The sequence below is a fragment of the Fulmarus glacialis genome, unplaced genomic scaffold, assembly GCF_000690835.1.
Source record: "Fulmarus glacialis isolate BGI_N327 unplaced genomic scaffold, ASM69083v1 scaffold16521, whole genome shotgun sequence".
In the NCBI taxonomy this organism is placed as follows: Eukaryota; Metazoa; Chordata; class Aves; order Procellariiformes; family Procellariidae; genus Fulmarus; species Fulmarus glacialis.
This window is the reverse complement of record NW_009193562.1, coordinates 21,105-47,950: the sequence shown is the minus strand read 5'-3', so window position 1 is coordinate 47,950 and position 26,846 is coordinate 21,105. Positions and strand designations below refer to the sequence as shown.

At 37.5% G+C, this 26,846-nt stretch overlaps 1 protein-coding gene across 1 annotated transcript; it reads left to right on the top strand.

Annotated features, from left to right (window-relative positions):
* Positions 1–348: 348 nt before the first annotated feature.
* Positions 349–26,846, top strand: PCOLCE2 (procollagen C-endopeptidase enhancer 2). The gene is made up of 9 exons (XM_009587494.1): positions 349–419; positions 921–1,029; positions 8,864–9,119; positions 10,795–10,919; positions 14,034–14,170; positions 18,971–19,125; positions 22,831–22,914; positions 24,913–25,080; positions 26,716–26,846. The coding sequence occupies exons 1-9, from the start codon at positions 349–351 to the stop codon at positions 26,844–26,846; spliced, it is 1,236 nt and encodes a 411-aa protein (XP_009585789.1).

The following is a 26,846-nucleotide window of genomic DNA, read 5'->3' as shown; positions in this document are numbered from 1 at the left end:
CACCCTCCGCAGGAGCGGTGCCCACCGCGCGTCCATGGGGTGCGCGGACACCTCCCCGGGTGTTTTATTGCCCGTTACTGCATCAAGGGAGGGCACGGAGAGGGGCTTTTTCCACGGAAACAGGCCACTGCGAGAGCAGCCCCATATAATATGTAACATAACATTATAATGTGATATGATACAATATCCCAACATCTAAAGCTCAGCAGGGCGTTCGCTCACCCTCGTGTCCTCAGCAGTAACGCTGTGGTTCCGCGCAGGGGTTTTTCAGGGCTCCTCGCGTGTCCCCGCAGCGCGGCCCCGGGCCGGGGCAGGGGCGGGCACCCTGAACGTCCTCACACCGGCAAAATGAGGACGTGCCGTTCATCACCAGGCTGGAGTAGCAGGACTTGGTGCACATGGTGGATTGTGTTCCTGTGGTATAGAAAACTTCCAAAGTGACTTACTTGATTGAAATATCTACATTCAAAGCATTTCAGGGTGGAATAGAACAGAATTAGAAGTTATTTTTATTACTGTGCTACTTAAACTGCTATTATATATACCATAAAAAGTCATTACTAATGACTTTTTAATAGTTATTTTTTCATTATAATAGCAATGTGTAGTGATGTATCACACCATCACACCTTACATCTTATGAATTAAAAAAGGAGGGAAGAATAACAGTCTGTGTAAACCCAGAATTATGGTCCAAGTAGTTAATTTTCTCTACACCTAAGTTTGCGTGTTAAGTTGCACATTCTATGTCAACAGTGAAATTATGTAAGTGATGAAACGTACGTTTAAAGTTAGCAATGTTTTTAGGCATTTAAGGTATGTTTTTAAGTATAAGACAGCAAGAATGCCTCTTTACTATTATACAAAGAATAAATGAAATATATTTTAAAATTAAGCACTATTTTTCCTATTATTCTCAGGCCTACATTTACATGTGGAGGAATTGTATCTGGAGAGTCAGGGTTTATTGGGAGTGAAGGATTTCCTGGAGTCTACCCTCCAAACAGCAAATGTACTTGGAAAATCACAGTAAGAATTTTTAATGTCACAAAATCAGTGCTGAAGACAATGGAGAGCTATTTGTTGTTAATGTCAGTGTTTTATATGGGATAACTTATGTGCAATAATGAACTCAGTAACTCAGAGCAGCTCAACTATCTGGAGCTTTTTTGGGTTGCTGCAATATGGTAATAGTGGCTGAAATAGAACTGACCTTGCCTAATGTTAGAAGCAAATTTTCATTGACTTCCATAGATACACCTCTAATTGTTTTAAATTAACCCACTTGAAAGCAAACATCTACTCTTCCAGTCCCTGCAGAAAGCAATAGTTAGTTAGATCAAATGGATTAAAGCTTTGAGGTGTAGATAATGAAAAGCAAATTTCGTTGGCAAGATGACATAGCAAAAGTTTGAAAGAAAACCAAAAAATTCAGGCAGGTTTGCTTGTAGTGTTCTAATAACAATGTTCTGCCAGCCAGGACATCTGGAGTATGTCATACAGCAAGATGACAAAGCAATAGCAAAGTGTTGTTACATTTATAAATGACCATGCGAAAGCATGTGATACGATTGATATTTTGATGCTGAAATGAGACTGTAGGGCAGAGACATTGTATCCATGGACAGCAAATACCATTAAACAACTAGGACTAAACACTCCAGTGCTGGATGTGTCCTTATCCACAGACTCAGAGACAGGGATTTCCTCACATCTGCACAAATTAAGCCCTCCAAAATTGCCCACCAAATTTCCTCTCTATTTTTTAGGCACAGTTCACTAAGAACTCCTGTGACATTCAGGCCTAGAATATGGGCTTTACAGAAAAAAAGAAGTATAAGAAAGCATAAAAAAAATAAATTGTGTGTTGATGGGATCACTAAAGACAACTTCAGTTCAAAGACTGCTTTACAGGTTAGGTGCTGGCAGTAAATAGGATGTCACATGATAATTGTCTCCTGCTACTATAGAGATGCTGACGCAAAGCAGGAGACATTGATCTGTTTACAGTGCTCGGTTAAAACGACTCTCGTACCAAACGAGTGATGTAATTTTAATCATTTTATCTGAAGGATACCAGTAAAGCTGCAACAGTTGCTTTCTACACCTTTATGTTGCATTATTATTAGAGCCAAGTTAGAGGTTACCTTTAATCTGTGACTGACTTTATCCAGAAGAGTATGATGTAAAATACAGTGTATGCTCATAAACAAACTCGCTTTCTGCTGTTGAGGGGCTGAGATTACAGAAATTAGCATGGCCCACTTTACAATCTGAGGAGCAGACGCAAATTGCATTTGGAATCATACACACATGCCTTAAATAAAAGGGAAAAAAAATCCAAAGTTAGTTTACCAATATAACTCAGTATTAGATCTTCAAAAGTTCAAAAGTGAATCTGGAGGGAAATAATAATTTTGATTATAACAGCATAAAGTTTTTACCATTAAAAAATTCAGATTACAAATGGAGGCAGCACTGAAGAAGCATTTACTGAAGCATCCCATGGATCTGCCCTTCATCATATATTGGGGGTAGAGGAAGAAGAGAACAATTGATTGTATTTAAAAAGTCCATACAGAGTGGTTTCATTGCAGACTTAATGTGGCTGTTGCCAATAAGATACGAGCATCCAGGTTAGCCTGGACATTGTGAGAAACTTTACCACAAAGCTGTAGCAGAGCTGTGTCTGCACTCAGGCTTTATTGACCACGGGAGGAACTCGGTGGCTTCTGGCATTTCATGATCATACTGACTCCCACTTTTCTGCTGTGCTGGCATTTACTCCTGCTCTTCGACTGCTGCATGCCTATTCTCTGTAGCTTGCCCAAAGCCAGAAAAGGGCTGCACAACTGTAGTAGTCCAAGGCTTTCTTGTACCCCCATCTCATTTAACCCCTATTAGACAATATTGTTCACTAAGCCAAGCTGATTTTTTTCACCATCACCATGTAGAACACCCTGTCTTTTGGATGCACAGGAAGGATGTAGGGAAGGCAAGGACTACAAAACTTGCAAGACTAAGCCTCACCCTCTTTAAATAGAGGATGACTTACCAAACTGAGGGAAAGTGGTACACTCAAGGGTCTGGTTAGCCTGAATTTAAACAGCAAAATCCTTTCACTAGATAGTGCTGAGGCTCAGAGTAGCTTGCAATAGCACCCAAGAAAGCCATTTACACTGCCATGAAGAAATATGCTGTAGTTACTGTTAGGCTTCCTCATTTAGCATTTGATCTTAGAAGGTGACTAAGACTTTTTGCCTGTCCATTTTAGCCAAGGGCTGTGAACACCTTCCTGAAAACACTCTGCCTAATGCAGGATCCGACAGGTCTGCAAGACTGGAAGAGATATTGATTCACTTTGCGTCTGCGTCATGAGAAGCATGAAGCTGTTGTTTTCTCAACTACAGGATCTCATCATCTATAGAAGAAATCCACAGGCAGGCAGAGTGACAGCTAATTCCTTCTTTAAAAGAAAATAGGTTTAGAAAATGTTATGGGTAATACAGATAAAGCAATGTAGCATTCAGGTATCAGCTGAAATCTTTCCAACTGGTTTGCTAAAGCTAGAAGAGTCTCTCTAACTCAATTATGGTTTTGTTATTTCAAGAGACTGGGACTTTTTCAGCTGGCTAAAGAAAACAGCTTCTCTATTCTAAGAGCTCTAAGAAGTGTTCAGCACATGCTTGTGGTTATATTACAACCTTGGCAGACTACACAGCAGCTTTTAGCTGGCTTTGCTAAGAAGGCATTTGTACAGCTATTTCCCTTCCTACAGTAATGTATATAGTTTTATCTAAAATATGTCATATACATTTACTTTTAATACTCTGTAATCCTTCTTGGCCATCACCTCACATAAATGTGTCACATAGTCCAAGAATCTGGACTGCTGTCCTGTGTTTTTCTGGCAGACTGTGTAGTTCCCATAAAACTCTAACAACTTTATGTGCAACAATAATACTGAAGACTGTCAGAGTTATGTAAGGTTATATTTTTATAGGTTCAGGAGCTGTGCTCCAGCAGGTTTGCTGACAATAAGCAAGGTTTGAAAAATTTACTTATCAGGGGAGTTGGGAATCTGACCTGGGGGAGTGAAATATTTTAAACCTTTTTCTCTACGTTTTAAGGATTCATTTTCCCGTATCATTGTGAAACTGCCTTTCCAGTAGAGAACAGATCTTTACGCATGGTTGTATTGCCAGAAAAGAAATAGCTGAACAGAATCTAGTGTCTTTGTCAGGGAGAACAAGCTAATACGAATTTTTAAAAAAATTGTTCCTTTGTGTCTGGAGAGGACGGAGCTAGGGAACAAGTGACTGGGCAGGAATTGTGGTTCTTCCCAGGAGGTAAATCCAAATAACTTTCACATTCATTCTCAATAGAGAGAAATAATATGTTTGGCTTGCAGGTAGCTGATGCATTTTTCAAGTCTACCTAGGACTGCTGTGGCAAAACATACAATCAGCATTTTGGTATTAAATACATACCAAAATATATTAAACCCATATACAATACAGGTTTAAAAATTAGGCAAAACATTTTTCTCAGAAAGTCGGTATTTAAGGTTTTTTCCCCTACCAAAAGATTATTTTCGAAGCAAATAATCTAAACCAAGTAATTTTGAAAAGAATGACAGTTTGGGAATCCTCCCCAGAAACTGAGAGAGGTACAATGGTGAAGAGGCCTTGTGTTCAGTCAGAACAACAACAGAGAAACAGCTTAACTACTTTAAATGTAAGTGAACTTTGATTAACATTATATGAAATACCTGATGAACAATAACAAAAAAAAAATCTAGGGACCTTATTTTGTGGTGGGTTGTATATATAAAATAATCATGCTCTTTTGAAGAGGTTAATAATCTACACGGATGATTTTAGGGAATTATGCTCTAGAAAAACTCCCCCTAAAAATTCAGGGAGTGCTATTTTCCTTTAGCCTTCAATAGGAGTAAGTCATATGAGTTTAGAGTCATGATTTCTGATCCTAAAGAAGTTCATAGAGTTAAAATAAGAAGGGAAGCAGAAGGCAAGCATGGGTCAGTCACCCTCAGTGTGACAAGGAGAGGTAGAAGCTAAAGTGCATCTGTCGTTGAAAGATACCAGCTGGATGGATAAAACAGAAAAATAAGGCACACCCTGAAGGGAAAATACCACATATTCTTCCTTCGACTCCTCTCTCTCTTTTTTTTTTTTTTTTTTTAATTTTATTCTTAAGAGCTGCAATTCCTTCCAATTCTTCCTCTGAGGTATCCCATCATCCTACTGCATCAGACATGGCTCAAAGTAAACAATACTGAGTCATGCTGGCCTTTGCTTTCTCCCCTGTGTTTCTCATGGAGCAATATTTTAAATGTCCTAGGATAAACATTGGCAGATTTTAGCACATTAGTTTTCAACATTTAAAAAAGGGAAATGGTAGAAATGAAAGAAAAATATTGTTTTGCAAAGACGCCTGTATTTAGGGTGGGATTCCTTGGGAGTAGCTGCAAACTGGAGCGGCTGCTGCCAGAATGTGGAATCACCATCCTCTGCACTCTTCAATGTCATCTGATGAGACCACAAACTTTTAATTGATTTAACATGCTGAAACAAATTTGTTATTTTTGTGAATAATGACAAGTACTATTTTAATAAGCAATGACATTCCTTTATAAAGTAATGGCAGTAAGTAGTGACTGTGATTAAGGGCCCCAGTTTACACATTTCTGTAAATGACTTATCTCCCCAAATTCAGTTAAATGTGAGCAAGGATTATTCCGACAACTAAAATCTGGAGTAGGCTCCTTCTTAAACATTCATGACCATGTGGCTGAGTTTTTCCTACACATTTTCTTACAAACTGTCATGAAACAAAACTTAGAAACTCAGTACATCTGTGGGGAACAGTCTTGACCGAGATCAAGTAGACTGAACAAATAGAAGCTAGAGAGATTAAAAACTATAATAAAATATAATTAATAATGTAATGTAGTATAGTATAACATAGTCAGTGGTGGAGAGAGGAGAAGGAAGCATACAACGCTGCACAGAATTACTTATACCGTGAAACAGAAAACCCAAGACTTGAGTGAATGGTTGGCTGGCAGTTCAGAGTTTGGCTGCTTTGCCAGCATCCTCTTCCTCTTGAGCACAGGTCAGTCCCACGTCCTGGTTCCCCGTGCCCCACTTGGGGCAGCATGAGGAGCAGAATACCCGGGAGTAGGACTGAGTGCCTTGAGGCTGGCGTGAGCAGAGCGTCGCTGGCTCAATATGCTTGTGGAACAAAGCTGTCAATGAGCACCCATCAGCATTACTGAGGGATAACCACTTGGCTAAATCTGAATGCATTTCTACAAGGACAGCAAAAAGACCTTTTCTTACCCCAGAACCAGCCACCTCTCAGATTTCAACTTCCTTCTTCAAAGTCTGGGAGGGAGTAGGTGTCTTCAAAGAAGCAATTCAAGCTGAGAAAGTAGGGAAAAATCTCATAAACACTGACAAAACTATTTAATCTAATATGATAGAGCAACTTCTGCTCAACTTTCAGAAACAGTGGAAGGAAAAGGGGAAACTTCTTACAGATGGGTAAGTTGTAGCAAAGCTGGAAGACACTGTAGCAGAAAATGTTGCACAATCTTAACTGTAGGCATAACAACTTAGTCTGGTTTAAAACATGATAATCTTTAAAGGTCACCTCATTTAGATCCTGTTGTCCCAGTTGTACAAACTTACAAATAATGAGTGTTCCACCCCAAAAGAGCGTATGTTATTTTACACACCTACTTCTGGAAAAAAGGCTGCTTAAATTTAACTGCCTAAATCTGACTTTATCTGACTAACTTTACAGCCAGCATTTTTGAACTGATTTGTCTGGTCACATAGAGTTTGTAGTAAAACCATAAATAACACTCAGGTCTTCTGACAGGAATACGAAATTCCTTTTAGCTCTTTTTCTGTTAAAAAGACCATGTCTTAATGCTTCTTAGTGATTCAGACCGGAAGACAAGTGAATGCAATAGTAAGAGAATTAGTTACGAGAGCAGTGATTCAAGGACTCATATTACTTTCACAGAATATCTTACAACATGACCGTGTGTCTGTATTGGCCTTATGCTGACTAAATATACATGTGGGTTATTTTCTGATACCAGCTATAGGGCTTGCTTACTTCAGTAGTGTGAGTTTTAAACCTAACATCTGGCTTTTAAGTTTTCTAAAACATAGTCATTGTGCTTTGGAATTTCTGGGTAAGATCAGATGAGTTTTGTGGTTTTGATGTAGTAGTAGTAGTAGTAGTGATTTATGTCAGCACAGGGGAACTGAATGCATTTTTGAGAGAACATTGAACTTAAAGGAAAATACTCTGAAACCAGCAACAGGAACTACAGCAGGGCTGGTCAGCCAATGTGTACGTGGGCCTCAGGCAGTTGAAAACAGCTCATGCAGAAGTCTGTACTGCTGCAGGATCGGTATCAGCACTGGACATAAAAGCAGCCGCATGAATGAGTAACCTTAACATATCTACAGCACATTTTTCACTACATCTAGAGCTGCTGCTTGTATTAGTATCTTCTGTGGGTTAAGTGGTCACTTCCATCTATAGCACTTCCAGCTATACCTGACAAGGCATTTTTAACTGTTGAAACTCACAACATTAAAACACTGTTTGATAATTTCATACAGGAACAGTTTAGTTATAGTTTATCTCAAACTGGTGTTTTAAAATGAGTCACTGTCAAGGAGGGAAAAAATTCATGAACTCTTAAATAAAGTGGCATAAATATGGACTTACTGCAGACATATTAAGTGTGTGTTATATATTTAAAGCAGAAAATAATAGCTGCGTCTCAGTAAAATAGAACAGCTGCAATTATTTTAATAGGTAACCACTCTACCGGGCTATGAATTGAATGCAGATAATTACACCCTGCCTATCTAGGGTCCCTCTATACTTTAAAATACCATTTCCCTTCTTCCTGTCCTGCTGCATAGCATTGAGTGCTCTGTTAGAATAGTTTTCACTTCTCAGTATGCTGCTTATTCTCTTAAAAGCTTGCAACTCCATCCCAGGAAATGTTCTCCTCCTTGTAAACTATTATGCTCTCTTAATTTACACCCTTCTCAGTACTCTTGCCTCTTTCACAATGTCCACAGATGCAGACACATAAGAATATTTGCCTTATCTTATGTTTCCTCAGACGTTTCAGAAAACAAAACTCTCTTCTGTATCGAGGACACCAACTAATGGTTCTTTTGAACTCTCTGTTTATAGTTTTACATATTCTTTCCAAATATAATTCTTTCACTGCAGCCTTCAAGTCAAATAACTAAATATTAGGGTTGTACAGCATTAGCCATAAAGTTTCAAATTTTATTTATAAATGTAAGTCGTGTGTCAGTAAATAAAAAAATTCTTCAAACTATGAAACTTTATGACACAAATCAGCAAGATAAGAGAGGCCACTTCATTTGCTCAAAACTAAATTGCTTGTTCCGTATTTTCTTTTAAAACCGTATTAATCTCATCCTCTTCACCTTACTTGGTGACAGGGAGCTGCATGGCTGATTGCATCCTTTCAGCAGAAAATAAGAGAAACGTGCCAAGCTGAACCGGGCGGTGATGGCATATAATCAACTATATGAGCCTGGCTAGATAATACTGTGGATCAGGAAGAAGATTACGGCAACAGAGATGGCCAGAGCTTTGTTTTTATGATTGGTCCAATATGATTTTAAAAACCACTCTGCCTGGAGTATAGTTGACAAAAACAGCTTACCTGGCGAGAAGTGAAGGATATGAAAATATTCATGCAAATAATGGGATCAGACAGATACGTGGTGTCAGTCACACTTCAAGATACATCTCCCTCTCTCTGCAGGTCCCAGAAGGAAAAGTGGTGGTTCTTTCTTTTAGATATTTAGACCTGGAAAGTGACAACTTGTGCCGATATGATTTTGTGGATATATACAATGGCCATGCCAATGGACAACGCATCGGCAGGTTCTGTGGTACTGTGAAACCAGGTGCCCTTGTATCCAACAGCAATAAAATGTTGGTGCAGATGACTTCAGATGCTAATACTGCTGGAAGTGGATTCATTGCGAAGTTTTCTGCAGCAGAACCACATGAAAGAGGTAATTAACAATTACATATGTGCTGAAGACAAATACAACTGTACAACTCTATGGAGAACCACATTAATGCTTAAAAAGATGTGATGCCAGAGATATTGGGGATTGTGCTATTCAAAGTATAATTAATTATCTTGCTTAGCACATAGCAAAGTATAACTGTTTAACCATCGCAGTTAATCAAAGTAGTAAAGAGGAAGGCTAACTATTTAAGAGTTGCGGAAGAACTGCACCTAGTACCCATATGGTAATGGCTAGTCAATAAAATGGCAGATGAAATTCAATATAGATTAATGTTGCAAATAAGGGGAAAACACCCTAACTTTAGGTACAGTACAATGGGCTCTGAATTGACTATTACCGCTTAGGAATGAGATCTTAGGTTTAAAATAGATAATTTATGAAAACAATAGTTGAGCATCAATCCAGTGCTCAATAGGTATCAAAAAAGAAACAGGAACTTAACAATTTTTTGAAAAGGGAATAAAGACCAAACAACAATCCAAAAGGCATCTACGTCTTGAATACTGTGTGCCATTCTGATGTTCCCATCTCAGAACAGGATATAATAAAACTATCAGAAGCAATCAGAGACAAGAAGTATGATAGAGTTAAGGAACATCTTCTACACAAAGACCAGCTGCACAGCATGGACCTCTTCACACTGGAAAAGAGAAGGTCAAGGGGAGTGTAGGAGAGGGCTCTGAAGTCATGACTGGTATGGAGAAAGTGAACAGGGACCACAGTTACTGTCTCTTCTAACACAAAAACCAGATGAGCAAGTGGCTGCAAAGGAACGGAGAGGGTGATTTTTCTCAGTGAGCTGTTAAGTGATGGAGTGCTGTGCCAGGGGACATTGTGGATTGTCAATTTCTATACTGGTTTAAAAACAATTAGAAAAACATATGAAAAAAGAATTTCTTAGGTATTATTAAACATAAAGGCATCGCCTTGTGCTTGGGAAGACCATGAACTGCGAGAAGCTGGGAGGTTACAGGGAGGTGGTGTCGCCCTGCTGAGTGACTCTTTTTCAAGGCTTTTGCTATTAGCATGATACCAGACAGTCAGGTTGTTGCGCAGACGCAGTGCAGGTGATTTATTAGTCCTTCCAGTTGTATCCCTGTATTGATAACTTCTTGAAAGATATATTAAACGACTGTGACATGATAGAGTTAATTTAATAAAGAAGGTTTATAATCATATTATAAATAACAATTACATACATGATGTAACTTTGTAATTTGGGACTGGGAGGAGGCGATATGGAGGAAAAAAAACTCTCTCTGCGTGGCCTTTCCACAGGCTGCAGTTCCTTTGGGAATGCCCGTCAGCCCCGGCACAGCTCCCCACGGGGTGCGGGGATGGCTGCTCCAGCACCTGCAGCTCCTCCTCCTCCGACCCTGGTGTTTGCATGAATTCTTCTCTCTCTTGTTTTTACCCCCCTCTTCATCTACAACTGGCATTTTCTGCCCTTTATTAAATGCATTTTCCCAGAGGTGCCACCAGTTGAGCTGAAGGGCTCAGCTGCGTCCTGTGGTGGGGCCATGGCAGAGGTGGCCAGAACCGGCTGGGACCGGCTGTGTCTCCCTCACCGAGGCCCTGCAGTAAAACAAGTGCTTTACATGGGTTACCTGCATCCCTGTTGCGCTTTGGTCAGCATGGTGCGCTGTACTTGCAGGGGATCAGTACTGTGGGGGACGACTGGAGAAGCCGTCGGGGTCCTTCCAAACACCCAACTGGCCGGAGCGAGACTACCCAGCGGGAGTCACCTGCTCCTGGCACATCGTCGCCCCGAAGAACCAGGTAAGGCACTGCCATTGCCCCGCCGGCACGGCCCAGCTTCCACTGCCTGTAAGGACTAACCCCTCATCAACAGTCTGCTCACACAACACGCTGCCTGCATTGCACTGAAACAATAAAAATGCTATCTGGCTGAAATCTAAAGTTGGGTACGTGCAAGGAGTGCAGGCACACCTACGCTCCAGCGATACCCGCCTTCCTGTCATCTATTACCTGGTTCACTCCAGTAACTCCTGTGCTTTCTCAACACTGTATTTCCTCTTCTGTGCATTGACACTTTCCCCTAAATTAAACTTTTTAAAGCATCTGAGTGACTGGTAAGGCTTTTAAAACAGATTTTTTTAAAAAAATTTTGTTAATTAACAAAACATCATGCAAATTAAGTTAGGACAGGTGATCATTTCAGGACTAAACATCATGATGACCAATGCTAGGTTTAAGTCTAACAACATTTGCAGCATTTTCGGTGTTGCTGCAGTTTGTTATTGAGGTATCCAGGCAAAGCTGATTTAATTTATTAAAAGCAGAAATTATTTTATTCTGCTTACAGTACAGGGAATATATTCGAATGTGTCCTGCACAGGGATTTTCAGTGTACATTTCATAAAGCTTGTTTTATTTCATATTTTGAAGGCTCCATCTCATAACATGCTTCCTTAGTTAGCCAGATGCCATCAGAGCATGTGTTACCACTTCATTAAGACCTGAAGAGATGTGATGGCAGACCAAGAGGGCTCATTTGCCACCATTTGCCACACATGGCAAACACAAGTGTGCTCCCTACGCTATAGGGCTAATCTCAATCCTAGCTTCACATTTTCTGGTTGTTGCCGAGCCATCTGCTCTGTACCTTGGCAAGAATTCTACAATGGTTGTATGTTTTGGTCATCCAAGCATGTTTGGTAGGTTGCTTTTCTTACCACGTCCAGCTTTTTAAATTCTTCTACATGTAAACACAACTTTCCTCTTAATCTTCTGCTCATGACCATAATCCTCCAAATAAAAAAAGCTGCCCCAGAAAAATATATTCTTTAGATCTTTCATACTTTTCCATTTACCAAGATATTTTCTCCCTTGAACTGAAGCAGTATGTCAGCTTAGTCTTCCCTGTACTCCTCTTTAATCCACATTCCTTGCTTGCTAGATACAGGTCATTTAACAATCCTACAGATAGGCAGTGATTTTTAAAACCTTATCTGTAAACTGCAGATTACTTTGGTTCTTTCCAAATATCTCTAGATAAGCCTAAAAACTTTTCCTAAGCTTGTAGAGAAGATTTAAGAAAGGCTATAGAAGCATAAAAGTAAGGGCATTATATCCTGTGCCTTTTGAAGATCCTGTTCCATAAATCTACAAGTTTCCAAATATGTATTTTTCATATACTGCAATAGTGGTTGTTTTCATGCAAATGAGGCAGAATTTTGACAGTGACAAAAGCCATTTTTAAGGAAGTAGTGAATAAGCATCTCTCTCCAAGTGCAGATGAAAAGCCGTTCATTCTTCCATTTGCCAAAGTTTAGGTGCCGTTGTCTGTACTTCCCTTTCACAAGCATATGAGCAATAAAACAAGGCAGTCTTTTGCTTCTAATACAAACCAGTAATTACTTCATTTATTACAGAACATGGAGGAGCTTCTCGTGATGGTGAAGAGCTTCTATTCTATCATGAAATACTTCTTTATTAGTGCAAAGTGCACTCATGAACAATAGTAAAGTAGATATTATGGCCTGCTGTTTTGCCTGCATATGGAAAAATTTAGCATTTCTGCTCCAAGTTGCATTACTTCTTTCTACACCATCTTTTTTGATCACAAGCATATTATTCAGATGGGTACTTCCACTTAAAGTGCATTTTTTCATCATGACAACAAAGTTTTTGAAACAAGCCTATTAACTCATCTCTGAAACCAAGTCCCCCTAGGTTACTCATACTTTATGGGAAACAAAATGATGCCTTATGCATCTGAATATTGCAAAAGCATATCCAGGCAAAACTAAGACATCAGGTGATAACAGACTATCATTACTATGAATGTAGAACAAGATCACTTTTGCTACGTCAGTAAATCAAATAAAGTGTATGCAATGTACAAATTACTCATTTTTCTTTGTACAGTCTTAAAAGATTTAATATCATCTTTGTTTGAGACAGACCTTTAAAGAGAAATCCTGCATATCTACAAACAACACAATTCAGTGTTGTCATTCAAGCCTCATTGGTGCTATTTATGGGAAGGTGATTTAAATACTGTTGTGCTTCATATAAAGAAGCAACCTAAATGCATATATTACCTCTGTTTCAATAGTGCAGTTATGTCGTGTTTTCCTTTCTTGCTACACACAAATGACAGAATCATACTGCAGGACTTCATTTTGGAGTAGTAAATTCCACTTCTGTTTTCTTGTCCATTGTTTTTCTTTCTTAAGCAGAAAAGTCCATAAATACAAATCATATTGGAGATAATCGCATCAGTACTGGAAATACTAGAGTTATACTAGTTCTCACTTATGACTTGTAAAGCCCCAACATTTATGGAAATCGTGTATGGAAACACAATTCCTTTAACTACTTACTTCCTCTTAGTTTTAGTCTTAATATTTACTAATTTTCTTCCTATCAATATTTATGTTTCTGACCTTTTTATTTCTGCATCAAGCAAACACAGCATTGGCAACCACAGTGATTAAAACCCTGCTCTTAAGGAAGTCAGTGCAATGGCTCTTACCAACTTTGCCCTTGCTTTTTCCTTAGCATATCTTGAATGATACGATGACACTAAAAGCCCCTTTTCTGTGGTTTAGAATTGTTACAGTTATTTTAAAAGTAACACCTAACACCTACTATCCTGTTTGCATTCACTCATAAAAATAACTTTATCAGAAGTTACTTGCATGTATTTGAAAACAAAATGTTTTATAGAATATTAGAGTCATATGTTGAACTATTTGTTGGAGAGAAGTCACGTGGATTAAAATACTTTTCTCTACAATTAAGTGGATTAAGGACTGAAAAGAAAAATCAATTAGTACTTCATATGAAGAGGTAATTTACTATAAGAAGCACTAATAAATTCTGCCTATCAAAACCTTAATGGAGTTATTTACACTTTCCCTGCAGCTAATAGAGTTAAAGTTCGAGAAGTTTGATGTGGAGAGGGACAACTACTGCAGATATGACTATGTCGCAGTGTTTAATGGTGGGGAAATCAATGATGCTAAAAGAATTGGGAAGTACTGCGGAGACAGTCCACCGGCGTAAGTAACTTTCTTGAATTATGAACTTCACTACCACTATGTGTCATTTTGCTAACAGTTCTGTACTAGGCTTCTGAAAGATTGTTATTCTTTTTAAAATTAAATATGACATTTTCTACCTCCAGTTGAACATGTAGGAGTTGATTAGTATCTTGTCTCTCCCTAGGTTTTCCCTTTTCTCTCTCTCTCCATGACTAGCCCTGGCTCCAACTCATGTTCTGTCCTGTCCCTCAAGCCTCATTAGAGCACTGTCTAATAACACCAATACTAACGCTAATGCTATTGATATTGGTATAATACCAATATTAATGGTAGCTGAACACTAACATCACATAATATGTATGTTTTGATTATAGATACTGAAGTAAAAGGATCCAGCTGAACTCTCTAGCCCCTTGGCTCATTACTCACTTTATCTGACTCATTTCCCCCTCAGCCACTTCCCTTCTGCTGGTTCCCTGGCTGCTCCTTGCATCGCTGCTTATCATCTCTTCCATCTATGCCAAGGCACATTCTCTCATGGCACAGACTGCTTTCCTGAGCATGCTGGGTAGCACAGCAGGCTTTCACCAGCTTTGCTATCAAATTGCTGCCCTCCTCAACACCCCCTCCCCCAAACCGTAACTCACCTATCCCCCAAAAAACAACCCATCTCTCCAAGCCTCCCATCCCCCAAAACCACCCCAAACCCAGCCAATGGCACTGTAACTATATAATCAGGTCTAGCAATAGTGGATCGTAATTATTCCCAAAAAAAGTGTAAAATTTTTTGGGTGAGGCTAGCTCTTCTTTCCCATTGTTCCTCTTCCGTCAAGCTTCTTAAAGCTGAGTAGCTTTAGAAGACGATGCATTTTGTTTCAAGAAATACAAGCTATTAAAAAAAAAAAAAATACATGGAGGTGCGTGACTAGACTTACATCTCGGAAGTGGCAGCTAGTTTGATTCCCAAGAGCAGCTAACTGTGGTACAGGGGGAGGAGGTGCATGCCTCAGTCTTTCTAAGCATAGCTTGCTAGACTGAGATTTACTGAGAGTTTTTTTGGTGTTTTTTGTTTGGTTGGGTTTTTTAAGGTTATGTAGTATATCCTCAGGAGATGAGAGGGGAGGCAGACATTCTGTAGGACTCTTTTTAAAGAGTGTTTTTAAAGATTTTTCTTCTCCATGCAGCAGCTATGCAATAGCATGACAGTGCTAGAAATAGAGTAAGCTTATGCCTATGGACATCTATTAGAAATTCCGCAAGAATTTAATTAAGGATAGGGCTGCACCTGAAATATATTAACTTCAGTTTCCTTCAGCCACCTTAGGTTTTTGGTCTTGAGTTACACTTTTCTTTTTTCTTTTTTCTTTCTTTCTTTTTTTTTTTCCAATTTGAAACTTTCTATGTAAAGACATTTGTACATTAATTTATTTTCAGGCCCCCTTCTTGTAGTAAAGTTAAAAAAGCTGCTCTGTAAAAAGATACTGATAATAGAGAGTCTTATGGGTAAGATTGTTCTTTTAGTGCTAGGTAATTCAGGCCACTAAAATGATGCAAGAGGCTAAATTCTAGCTGTAGTTACATACATAATCACTTCCTTGTTTTCAGGAAAAACTTCACTAGCAAAAGTAAACTATCTTTCCATATTGCCTCCAATCCAAAGGCTGTGAGATGGAGGGAGAGTTATTATTGAGTCCTCAAGGCAAGGAGGTGGGTTAGAAATCTTGGACATTCACTTCCACCTCTTTGCCAAATGACATTCAGAATTTTTCCATTTTTGCCTCACATATGTATTCATAGCAAAGTGACTTCATAAGCTTTATAGCTTAGAGCTTTACCTGGAAACTAAGATGAATTGTTGCCTTGCAGTGCAATGGCACTTGGAGTGACTGCAGATGGACTGAATGGGTCTCCAAATGGGTGATATATTCCTTTGACTTGAATGTTGTAAGCATCTGTATATATTAGATAACAAATCACCATTATCTGAAGTAAAAACACCCTCCCAAAAGGAATTCTCTTTCAAACACTCCTTTATCTTTAGACGGAATAAAAAAAGCAACCAGCAGATGACAGACGTTAGTTACATTACTTAATACTTTATCACCAGGTAGACAGGTATTCCATTGATGAGCACAGCATGAGAACCTCCTTGTGACTTTGCAGATCCATCCCTTACAACTCAACTGTTACTGCAGAACAGTAAGGTATTTACCTTCAAGCTACTGTAAAAAACCCCAAAACCTAACAGAATCTCATATTAGAAGCACTTAACTAGTGATGTTCTGTACAAATACCTTCAGTTCCTGCCATGGGTGTTTTGTTGTGCGCAAGCTGGATCCAAAGCACTGGAGCAAATGGACTTGCTTCCTAGTTGAACAGAGTTTAAGCCAGAAGCATGATTAGAGTCTAGTTTGACTCACTCTATATGTAAGCTGTGACATTTCCAACTGAGGTAAGAACTGAACTCCACAAGATCTTGCCCTTCCCTTGGTTCTCAGAAGGCAGCAGTGAACACCACCCCTTACAGATAAGGCTGGTGGCCTCCAGTCCCTGGGACTTAGCTGCCTCTTTCCAGTTAAAACCTAGCCCAGCTGTGCAAGTATGTTTTGCACTGTCAGGATCTGGTTTTGGCTGACAGGGCAGTGCAAAAGGAAGAAGTGCCAGTTAGCCCCTGAGAGGCAACCAGGAGTAGCTTCCTAAACCACCTCTCAACTGTGGCTCTGCATCTATCCCCACAGTATGTCAAAGCTGTAAATTGGTCTGCCAAACCCTAGTGGGCTTCAAAATATAGACATTTTAGTATGGACTTTGTGCAACAGGCAAATAAGGGCAGAATACTGGGCTCAGACCCAAGCCACATAGCTTAGAGGTAAGATTTCCTGTTACAGAACATTAGAAGTGTCCTGAAAGCCGATTTTAGGATAGCATTGCTTCCTAACCAGAGATCCAATACAGAGCTTGAACACAGTCACTTTCCCTTGCAAAGTTGTATATAGGCAGCTTCTATATCCAGTGAAAGGGGGAAAGTATGGTTCTTGGGGATTTTCCACTAGCTCTGCAGAATTCTCATCACAATTTATCAGCTGGGTTCAGAAAAACAGTGAGGACAAGACCAGTGTTGTAAAAGAACCAGAAATCATGGTGTGTAAACTGAATTGTGAAGCAAGCTTTCTATAAAGAGTATTAGTTGCATGTCTGACACAGTAATTATGCAAGGTGGAACTCATTAACCAGCAGACACAGATAATGTAACGTGGCATTCTGTAACAGAAACAGTATACATCAGAAGTATGAGTAAAGTGGATACCTTGAACTCATTTGGTGGTTGCAGAGATGAAATCAGATCCAACTGCAGACCAGCAAGCATACAGTGTAAACACATACCTGATTCCTAAATAGAATTACTATGATACATAAATGAATGGTATACATAATAATCACAATTTATTAGGAGAAGTAATTACTCAAAAAAACCCCTGCCTCTCAGACAAAACCCCTTTTTTAAAAAGGCAGGATACACAGACTAGGTCGGATTTTTCAGATTTGGTGTTGTAGTCCTGGTGTTCAGGAAGCAGAACAAAGCTCTCAGGCAGCTGATAATCAGTGCCCTCCTATGTCCACAGCCTGTGTCATTACTGCAGCAAGAAAAGCGTAATCTGTGCAACTACCGTGGTATCTGTAAATCTATAGAATTCCAGATAACCAGGCACTTACTTTTGGTTATGTCAGACTCACCCATCAGAGTAAACTGATTTCTGAAGCACCTGCCAAAAAACTGGGAGATGATCACAAGTTTTTACTTCAAAGGCCTGATTAAGTGTTTTGAAGAACTCCTACTCATGAACTCTGTCAGACTTGCTGGGAAAAACAACACAATCATTTTAGTAAAACTACATCTTAAAACCACTTTCTATTTTCCTTTCTCCTCACCAAGATCCTTTTGCCCCTATATTTATTTTTCTTCCTCTTTCCCAAAACTATGTTTTTGCTTGAAAAATTTGTGTTACGAATTATTAATGAATATTGAGACAAGGTCTGTGGAAAGCTCAAAAGAATGAGAGAAGTGCTGCTTTGGCTAGACTTGCATTCCGTATGATTTTCTCTAACAGTAGTCTTGAATGAAATCTCATTGCACTACATCTACATCCAAAGGCAGTTAGTGGCACAGAAGGTACTATGCAGTTTATGAACTGAAAACTAACACAGTGAACAGTGCTTGTTCATGACATTTCAAATCCTAAGAAAATAACTCCGTTAGCTCTTCAAGGCCTTGGTAATGAATATCCAATCATTGACAAAAACTGAGCCCACAGAAATAATAACCCCAAACATTTTATTTTTAGTGTTTTTGTCAAAGAATTACAGAATCCAACACTGAATTCATTTTCTTAAGGCCTTCCAAATGCATAATACATTCATTACACAAATAAATAAAAAAACCCATTTACTTACCTCCGCTACAAACTGAGAATTTTCTTCAATGTATTTTCCCGCTATGTTAATCTAGTCCCTTCCATTCCGTGGAAGTGAAGTCTGCAATGAAGTCAGGCAGAAGAATTTGAAGATACTCATATTGACATAACCTTCAGAAATCAGAGGTTTAGATGATTCATCAGAATGAGTTTCATACTCGTAACACCAGTGTCTGACATGCCAGCAAAGAAACATGTATTTTAGTATTAGTCTGGGGGCAGATGCTGCATTCAGACCAATAATTAAAGTGAAGCGCGCTCTCTTTTTTTGTAAGAATGCTATTAATGCTTTTTGTCTTTGACATTTAAAACAATGGAAATATTTTATTTTGTTTTTCTATTTCAGGCCTATTCTGTCTGAGAGAAATGAGTTGCTTATTCAGTTTTTGTCTGATTTAAGCTTAACAGCTGATGGTTTTATTGGCCATTATAAATTCAGGCCAAAAAAGTTACCCACAACTACGGTTCCGCCTACTACCACAACAATCTCTGCTACCTCAAGTAAGTTTTACTGGCTTTACTTTATTTCTTAGAAAAATAAATTATTCCAGGACAAGGAGAGGGTTATGGAAAAATGTCACAGAAAGTATATTAAAAATTACAGTTTTATGGTTTGTTAGTATTTCAAGTGTTGAGAGAATGAATTAAAATTAATATACTCAAGGGAGTATCTTAATATACTCAAGGTAGAATCTACTTAATATTATTAAAGGGAAATCTATCCAGGTGGGAGTTTAGTGTAACTCGTCCCAACTGAGAGAATTTTCCCATCTCTTCTCAATTTTTGACAATTAACTAGCAAATTCCATAGAAGAATGGATGAACAAAATTCTTTTGTATAAGAAGAAATATTTTAGGAAATAGTTTTATTTAAAGGAACTCTTTCTTCTATACAAGTTAATATGTAAAAATCTGACCATATTTTTCTTCATATAGTTATTAAGATCAAGCAAAATTGTTATGGAAGCCACCTGAGCCCTCTTCAGATTCTGTCGACATCCTGTCAACAGGACAATCTCCTAGAATTATTTTTATTTAAAAAAAAAATCAGAGATTGGAACTTATAAAGAAATATGTCACAGTAAAAATAAGTTTCCTTTTATATTTAAGACTAGACAGCATGTATGAAAGATCAGAAGAGGATTCCTCTGAAGGTATTGCCAAAACTACCTCATTACTGAGATACTGAAGGGATAAATTCTTACAATTTCTATAACCTGAATGTGAGAGATTTAAGATATAGTTATAGCAGAAAACCAAATTAGTTATGATGTTTTTCCAACACAATCTGATTTGTACTTAAAACGCATCAAAAGTCAGGACAGCAATGCAGGAAACCAATAAGCCGTGGTGCTTAAATACTGATAATGAAAGGTATTTAAAGTAGATGAAAATAAACATTATAAAAATGAAGTCATAATGACCTGTAAATCATTCTGATGTGACTGTTACTCTAATAATAAATAATTCAGGTCTTCTTCACTATAAAGCACTTCTTAACAAAGTTGTTAGTTCAAACACTTGGTCTCAATGAATCCAGGCTGTCAGATATCTCACACTGCGTTTGTGTTCAGGGTTTTGCCATTGAGTTTTGCTCTGTGAGCTGTTTGTGTGCGCACATGCAAAAGAGGTGTACTTTACTAATTAATTCCAAATCAACTTTTATGACAACATCAGTGTTAGAAAATAAAACCCATGCAAAGTTGTCTGAGAGAGGACAACAGAGGGACGATGTTCAAAAGGACTTGTCAGGCAGACAGAAATAAGAGTCCTTTCAATGTCTGATCAATTATGCATAGTGTAGGCATTTCTGATCTTAAAAACAAACCAAAGCACACCAAACCTCTACAGTTTAGTTAAATTTCTGATCAATCATTTGCATTCAGAAGTGTCCAGTTCAAACAGACTTTGTGTATTATCTTGCTAATCAGACCTGTTCAAACTTGCACAGAACTCCAGGCATTAATAAAATATTTGACTTCAGTAGGCACTTTCAAGAATTACCTCAGTGTCCATCTTACATAAAAATATTAGTACTTGAAGAAATAAATAAATGCTATACAATACATTAATAAAAGTAATGAAGATGAATCCAATACATATGGTTAAGTAATTCATTTTATTTCATTGGATCAAGTCATGCATTTGTTTGTCAATATGGCTACATGTAAAATGGTAGGCAGCAAAACTTTTAATTCAGTTCTTCACCAATTCATATTTTGCTAAAATACCTCACTTGTCTGTACAAACAATAGGCAGCCTCTACTGACAAATCATAACGAAGTTAGTCACCAACCAAAATTTACTAAACTCAAAAGTAAAACTTGAAGTGTTAGCACAAAAAAAACCCTGAGAGGACCAAACAAGAATATTTTGTAATGCATAATCCCAGTTTTAAATTTACAAAAATCAGAGCACCTCAATAAATTTTTGGCAGCTACCATACTGGCACGCATCTGAGACTCATCTGCCTGCTACATTTCTTATCTTCCTGCTACGGACACTGAATTGAAAGACTCAAGGAACATTAAATTCTTAGGTTTTGTTGTGCTGCATGTAGCATTGAGATAGGAGGTACTTGCCTGACCTAGCAACTGACGCTGGGAGACAGGAAAACTAATTAAATGCCATGGCACTTTGCCAAGCACTAACTGTAATTTGAAATAATAATTTGGAAAATTATCATTTAGTTTCAAGTTCTAGGAGCTGAATATAGTGTATTATTTCTACATTGTATTCTACACAGAAGTCACTTTATAAAAAGCAACTCAGTGTATAATTAAAAATAGAAATACATACCGGTATGAAAGAACTATGAAGACACATCAAGGCAGTGGAAGTGATAGCAGTGGGAGTTTCACTCGCAGGACCGTGTGGATCTGACTGTAGGACTGAGGCTACATCATGTAGAATATGACTAGATATGCCTCCATAGACATAGTAACTTGCCCTTCAGAATGCTTTTCCTTGTGTAAGGCATTTAATTTTCTAGAGTCACACTGAATACCAATCATGTGAAGACTGAGGGGGAAAAAAAAAAAAAAGAACAAACAACCCCAAATCAATGAAGAACATGGGGTCCAGTTTTTAAAATTTAGATTTGGAAACAGTGAGTATGCAGATCTCCTAACAGTCATGGGCATAACACTGAAGACAAAGTAATTTCAATGCCATTCAGCTGAATGTCAGAAACTTGGAAAATTATAAAAAGAATCCATTCATTCAATTAAAAGAGAAGTACAAGTATAAATTACTGATTGGAAAATTAGTCAGAAGTTCTTTTTCAGAAAGTATAGGCTGAATAAAACTTCTGCAAAATGGTCCATTCTAAAGAAAGTAAAAAAATGCAAAGATATTCTTCATAACTAATTTAGCTTTTCTTGGAAATTAGGGTTATGTAGGGGTTTGAGTTTTTTTAATCTGTCTGTCTCAGCTCCATGTTTCCAATAATTACAATGTCATTAGCCAATTCCAAATAAATTTGAAAAGGACATAAAAGCCTTAAAAATACTGCATCCCAACATGTTCTGTAGAAAGGGTTAGCTGACTAAAGTACAGAGACCATTAACATCCACCCAAGGAGGAAAAAAAATACAAAGTGTATTCACTTGTTTATAAACAAAGCATTCCGTTTCAGAAAGGAAATGTCAACCCCTAATATTAAACAGATACTTCAAACATTATGTTGTGTTTCAAAATGTCATCAGTAAAAATTATACAGTACTACACGTCATGAAGCTATGTGAAAAATTTAGGAAAAAGAGTCAGGAATTTGAACTTTGATCTCTTCCATCACAATCCAGTAATTTCAGATAAAAGGCCACCCCCACCCTCTGAAGTGTTACTCTAATATAATGTTACGACACTAAGTGTACTATTACGGCTGTATGGCAACAGGCAACAACACTGAATAAGTTACATATTTAAGATCACACTGTAATCAAATGTAAATTTTCTGTAACATCCCATTCTATAAGGTCACTAAAACAGACACATAGCTGAAACACATGTGAAAAGATGATGATTGGAGGTAATGGCAGAGAAAAGGAATATTGTTATGGTGGTGTTCATCCCTTGCAATACCAGGTCTAGTTAATGTATATATCAGGATTATTCATCTTTCTTCTTTTTTTTTCAAACATACTGCTTTGCATTTGTATAAAATACCTCATTTCAATTTCAATTTACTTTTTGCTCTTCAAAAAGTTGTGAAACCTTCAGTTTCCCCGTGCCAGCAAAAGTGTAAGAGGAGCGGGACTCTCGAAAGCAATTATTGTTCAAGCAACTTTGGTAAGGAAGCAAAGTTTGTCTCTTTTTAATTATTCACTTGCCACTGTGTTTTTAGACTCATAGGAATTTTACCAGATGTCGTTCTGAGTTATCATTAATATATAGGCTATATTTTTACACCATCTTATGTGTGTATCTGCTATTAGTATCTGTGTTTCACTCAATACATTCTTGGACATATTCCGAAATAGGCACTGCACATACGTCTCAAACAAACATACTTTCTCAATCTGAAAAGCAAATGACAATGTAAGACAACCTCCTACAGGAAAGTATTGATTCAATTACTGTATTGTCATCTCATTTGTCTGTAACCAGCCAATACATATTTTATGCTGTACCTGCTGACTATTCCACAATTCAGTTTATAGACTTCCAAAATAGTTTTAAAAGAAGTTAGGAGGCATGGAAGTTTACAAGCACTGCTTTCTGTACACAGATACAAATCACTCAGGAAAAATGATGTCTGCTGTATATTTGGATGGCATTGTCACTGCTGATTTATTCAGTTATGTCTCAGAGTATTTTCCCATATTAATACTGGAAGCTTTTTTTTAATCCCCTATAACATGCCTAAAAATTTGATGCGACAATTTCCCCCCCCCGCCCTTTTTTGTTTGTTTGTTCATATGTAACTCTCTCTAACTTTATAGCTAATCCCAAGAGATCTGAGGAAATCTGCTGTTTCAGGAAAATGGGGACAGCTTTGCATCATTTTGCTAGGAAAACAGTTGAGGGCTGTGGCTGTATCCTAAAGTAGAATGGAGACACTGCAGCATGACCCTTTACCACTCTTGACCACCAGCTGGTTTTAATTTGCAAACAGTATAGGTGTCCTCTTATTGACCATACCTCAGCTCTTGTGGTTGATGGCAAATGACACTATATAAAACTTGTTCTTTTTCCTCTAGCATCAGGGTAATAAATCACATTCACTCTCACCTTTTGTGAAATAGTTGAAATTTTTCAGTCTTTTCCATGGCACGAGTAAGAGTAAAAATATTTTATATGCATTGTGAATGCAAATGTATCCTAAGCTAAGAACAGAAAGTGTGCTGTTTGTAGAATACGATTTATTCCAAGTTTATTTGCTGACTTTATGAATTTAGAAAATAAGAGCTATTTCTCTTTTATCATGCATTTCATTTTTATTGTTTCTAGAAATATAACTGCAATGCCCAGGATTTTAACATCCACAGTTCTCTTTTGATTGAACTTGAACATTCCCATTTAATTAAAAGCTCTGAATTAAAGGAAGATAATATGCAAATTTACAAATGCCTAACCCAAAATGTGGATTATACAGATTTGTAAAATAAATCCAACTGTACGTAGTTCATAACTGAAGATCTAATTGATCCTAGGATAGAATAGCTTATTTACAAAAGGTCATCTGAGAAGAAAAAAAATTGCTAATACCATTTACCATTCCCTTTTGATAAATAAAGATGGCCTACAAATTAATCTAGTCATCCTAGGAAAAAACCGGTATCTTTCTTTTCATACTAAGAGGTCTTTGGGAGATATGATTGTCTAATCTGTTGTCTAAATTTAGCTGAAATTGGCAAATTTGTACCAGTATCAGGCCTCAGACAGATCAAAATCTAGCTCCGAGGGCATTAACTATTCCCTGCTACTCATTGGAGAGTGTCAGACAGCTGGGAATTCAGCTTTTGGCGGGAAAGTTTTCAATTCAACTTCTCCACCGTTTTAAAATTAGTCATTAAAAGTAGTATCAAATTGTACTGTTTAATTGAAATTATCAAAACCTAGAACTGGGCTTGCAAGAGCCTGATAGATTCTAAGAAGAGTTTTATATTTGGTGCCACCAAAATTTGTCAGTAGTGAGTTATCTATTACAAGTGATACCCACATTTATAGTAACTGTTTCCAGTAGTGTTTCCTTATTATGGACTAATACACTTACTCAGTTTTTAGGATGCCTCAACATTTATGTCTAAAAAATAATAAAAATGTATCAAATGTCTTTTCTTCTAGTAATAACTGGAACTGTAATCACAGCAATAACGCGGGCTGGCAGTCTGCATGCAACAATATCAATCATTAATGTATATAAGGAGGGAAATTTAGCAATTCAACAAGCTGGCAAGAGTATGAGTGCCAAGATTATTGTTGTATGTAAGCAGTGTCCTCTCATCAGAAGAGGTAAGTACAAAAAAATAACTGCTTTCTGTGTTTATAAAAAGACAACAGTTTTAAAAACTGCTATTTGAAATATGACCACAAAAATCAGTAAAATTACAATAATTGTTTCTATAATCAGCAACTAATATTATAAAAAATTTAAGATAAAAATAACTAGTTATCCAGGTTTATATTCCATTTTTAAGTTTTATTTTTAAAGGATTAGGCTCACTTAGCTCAAAGGAGTTCGAAAAAAAATTTTTTTTTTTGTAAACCCACGTGATATAAAGTAAAATCTGATTTGATTCTTTCAAATAAAGCTCAGTTAGATTTTGTTTTTACATGTATGTATTTTGGAGCTAGTTTTCATACAGTTATTTAGAAGGGAAAACCAACAGCATGCTAAACCTAGAAAAGCAGTATGTCACAGCAAATGACAAAAATCAGCCTTTCCCTGTTGCTTCTCTCCCGTATATATTTACATCTTTACTGTAGACATACTAATAGTATTAAGCCCACTCTATATCTGCAAACAGCCAGTATTTCTATAGTTATCTTAAACAGTATTATTCAGAGTAGATCAACCAACATAATTTCCAGTTAAATGTAACAAGGGGTCCCTATACGGTGGTGTCAGAAATACTGAGACTATGTTTCATTGAAGTAACTAAGTAAAATATAAAACAGTTTTCAGCTCTGCCTCCTGAGTAAACAGGTAGAACAGGAGAACATAAATGGAACCAGAGCAGGAAACAGTCAAAATAATTTAATAAGCATAAAAAAACCCCATGATAACATTCAGGATACTACTGGTATTTAAGCATATTAATTCAAAGTGGGTAGTACCAAAGTGAAAAATCCTTGTCAGAAACTAGGTTTTACTTTTACCTTTAGTTCTCTGGAAACTAGATACTTGTCTGGGAGACACAATAATATCCTTGGTGGAACAAATTGTCTCCTTTTAGGCAAACCACACACTTCTGTGTCTCTTCCTAAATCTCCATGAATTATTTAATAGCCATTACTTAATATCTAAACTTTTCTGCTTGTACCCCTATAACACCACTCCTTCCAGCCTAAGGCCTTGCAAACCCCTAACCTTTCTAAGCCATAAAAATATGCAAATCCATTCTATTTCTTGAAAGCCAGGGCTTATCACACATTAAGCCCACCTTGCTTGCCTGACTGCCTCTCTATATATCTAGAAAATGTTTATGCCTTTGGGGGAGGAAAAAGGAATGAAAAGACTTAAGTGCATTATCCCTTAAGTGCTTTATTCTAGAAGCTGAGCAAATGAGAAGATATCCAAAACAAATGAGACATATTCCACTTTGGTTGTTAGTAGCTAAGTTATCCAGTGTTTATACTACATTTCTAACGTCTGTCAGACTCATTTGACAGTCTACATTTAATTAATATCTCCTGTATGTTTAATGATGTAGTAGACACTTAGCTATTTATCTACTTGATTTTTACATAACTGTACTTTATGGCATAACAAGCATGGCAAAGATGGGTAAGGAAGTATATGCTTTAGGTAGGAAGGAAAAGGCATTGGTAACAGAGTGCAAATGAATAGAGACCACAGATAAAGAACTATACTTACCAAATCGCATCCTGGATTTCTGTCTTGTAATATCATGCTCTCCTTTGTAGGTTTAAACTACGTCATCATGGGCCAGGTAGAAGAAGACGGTAGAGGCAAAGTCTTTCCCAACAGCTTTGTCATGAGTTTTAAGACTAAGAACTCAAAGATCCTAAATGCCTTGAAAAACAAAACATGTTAA

Excerpts from the sequence above, each read along its gene's own strand:
- PCOLCE2 (XM_009587494.1), top strand. The coding sequence starts at position 349 with ATGAGGACGTGCCGTTCATCACCAGGCTGGAGTAGCAGGACTTGGTGC. Across the intron at positions 420-920 it reads TGGTGGATTGTGTTCCTGTG|GCCTACATTTACATGTGGAG; the intron begins GTATAGAAAACT and ends TATTATTCTCAG. Across the intron at positions 14,171-18,970 it reads TGCGGAGACAGTCCACCGGC|GCCTATTCTGTCTGAGAGAA; the intron begins GTAAGTAACTTT and ends TTTCTATTTCAG.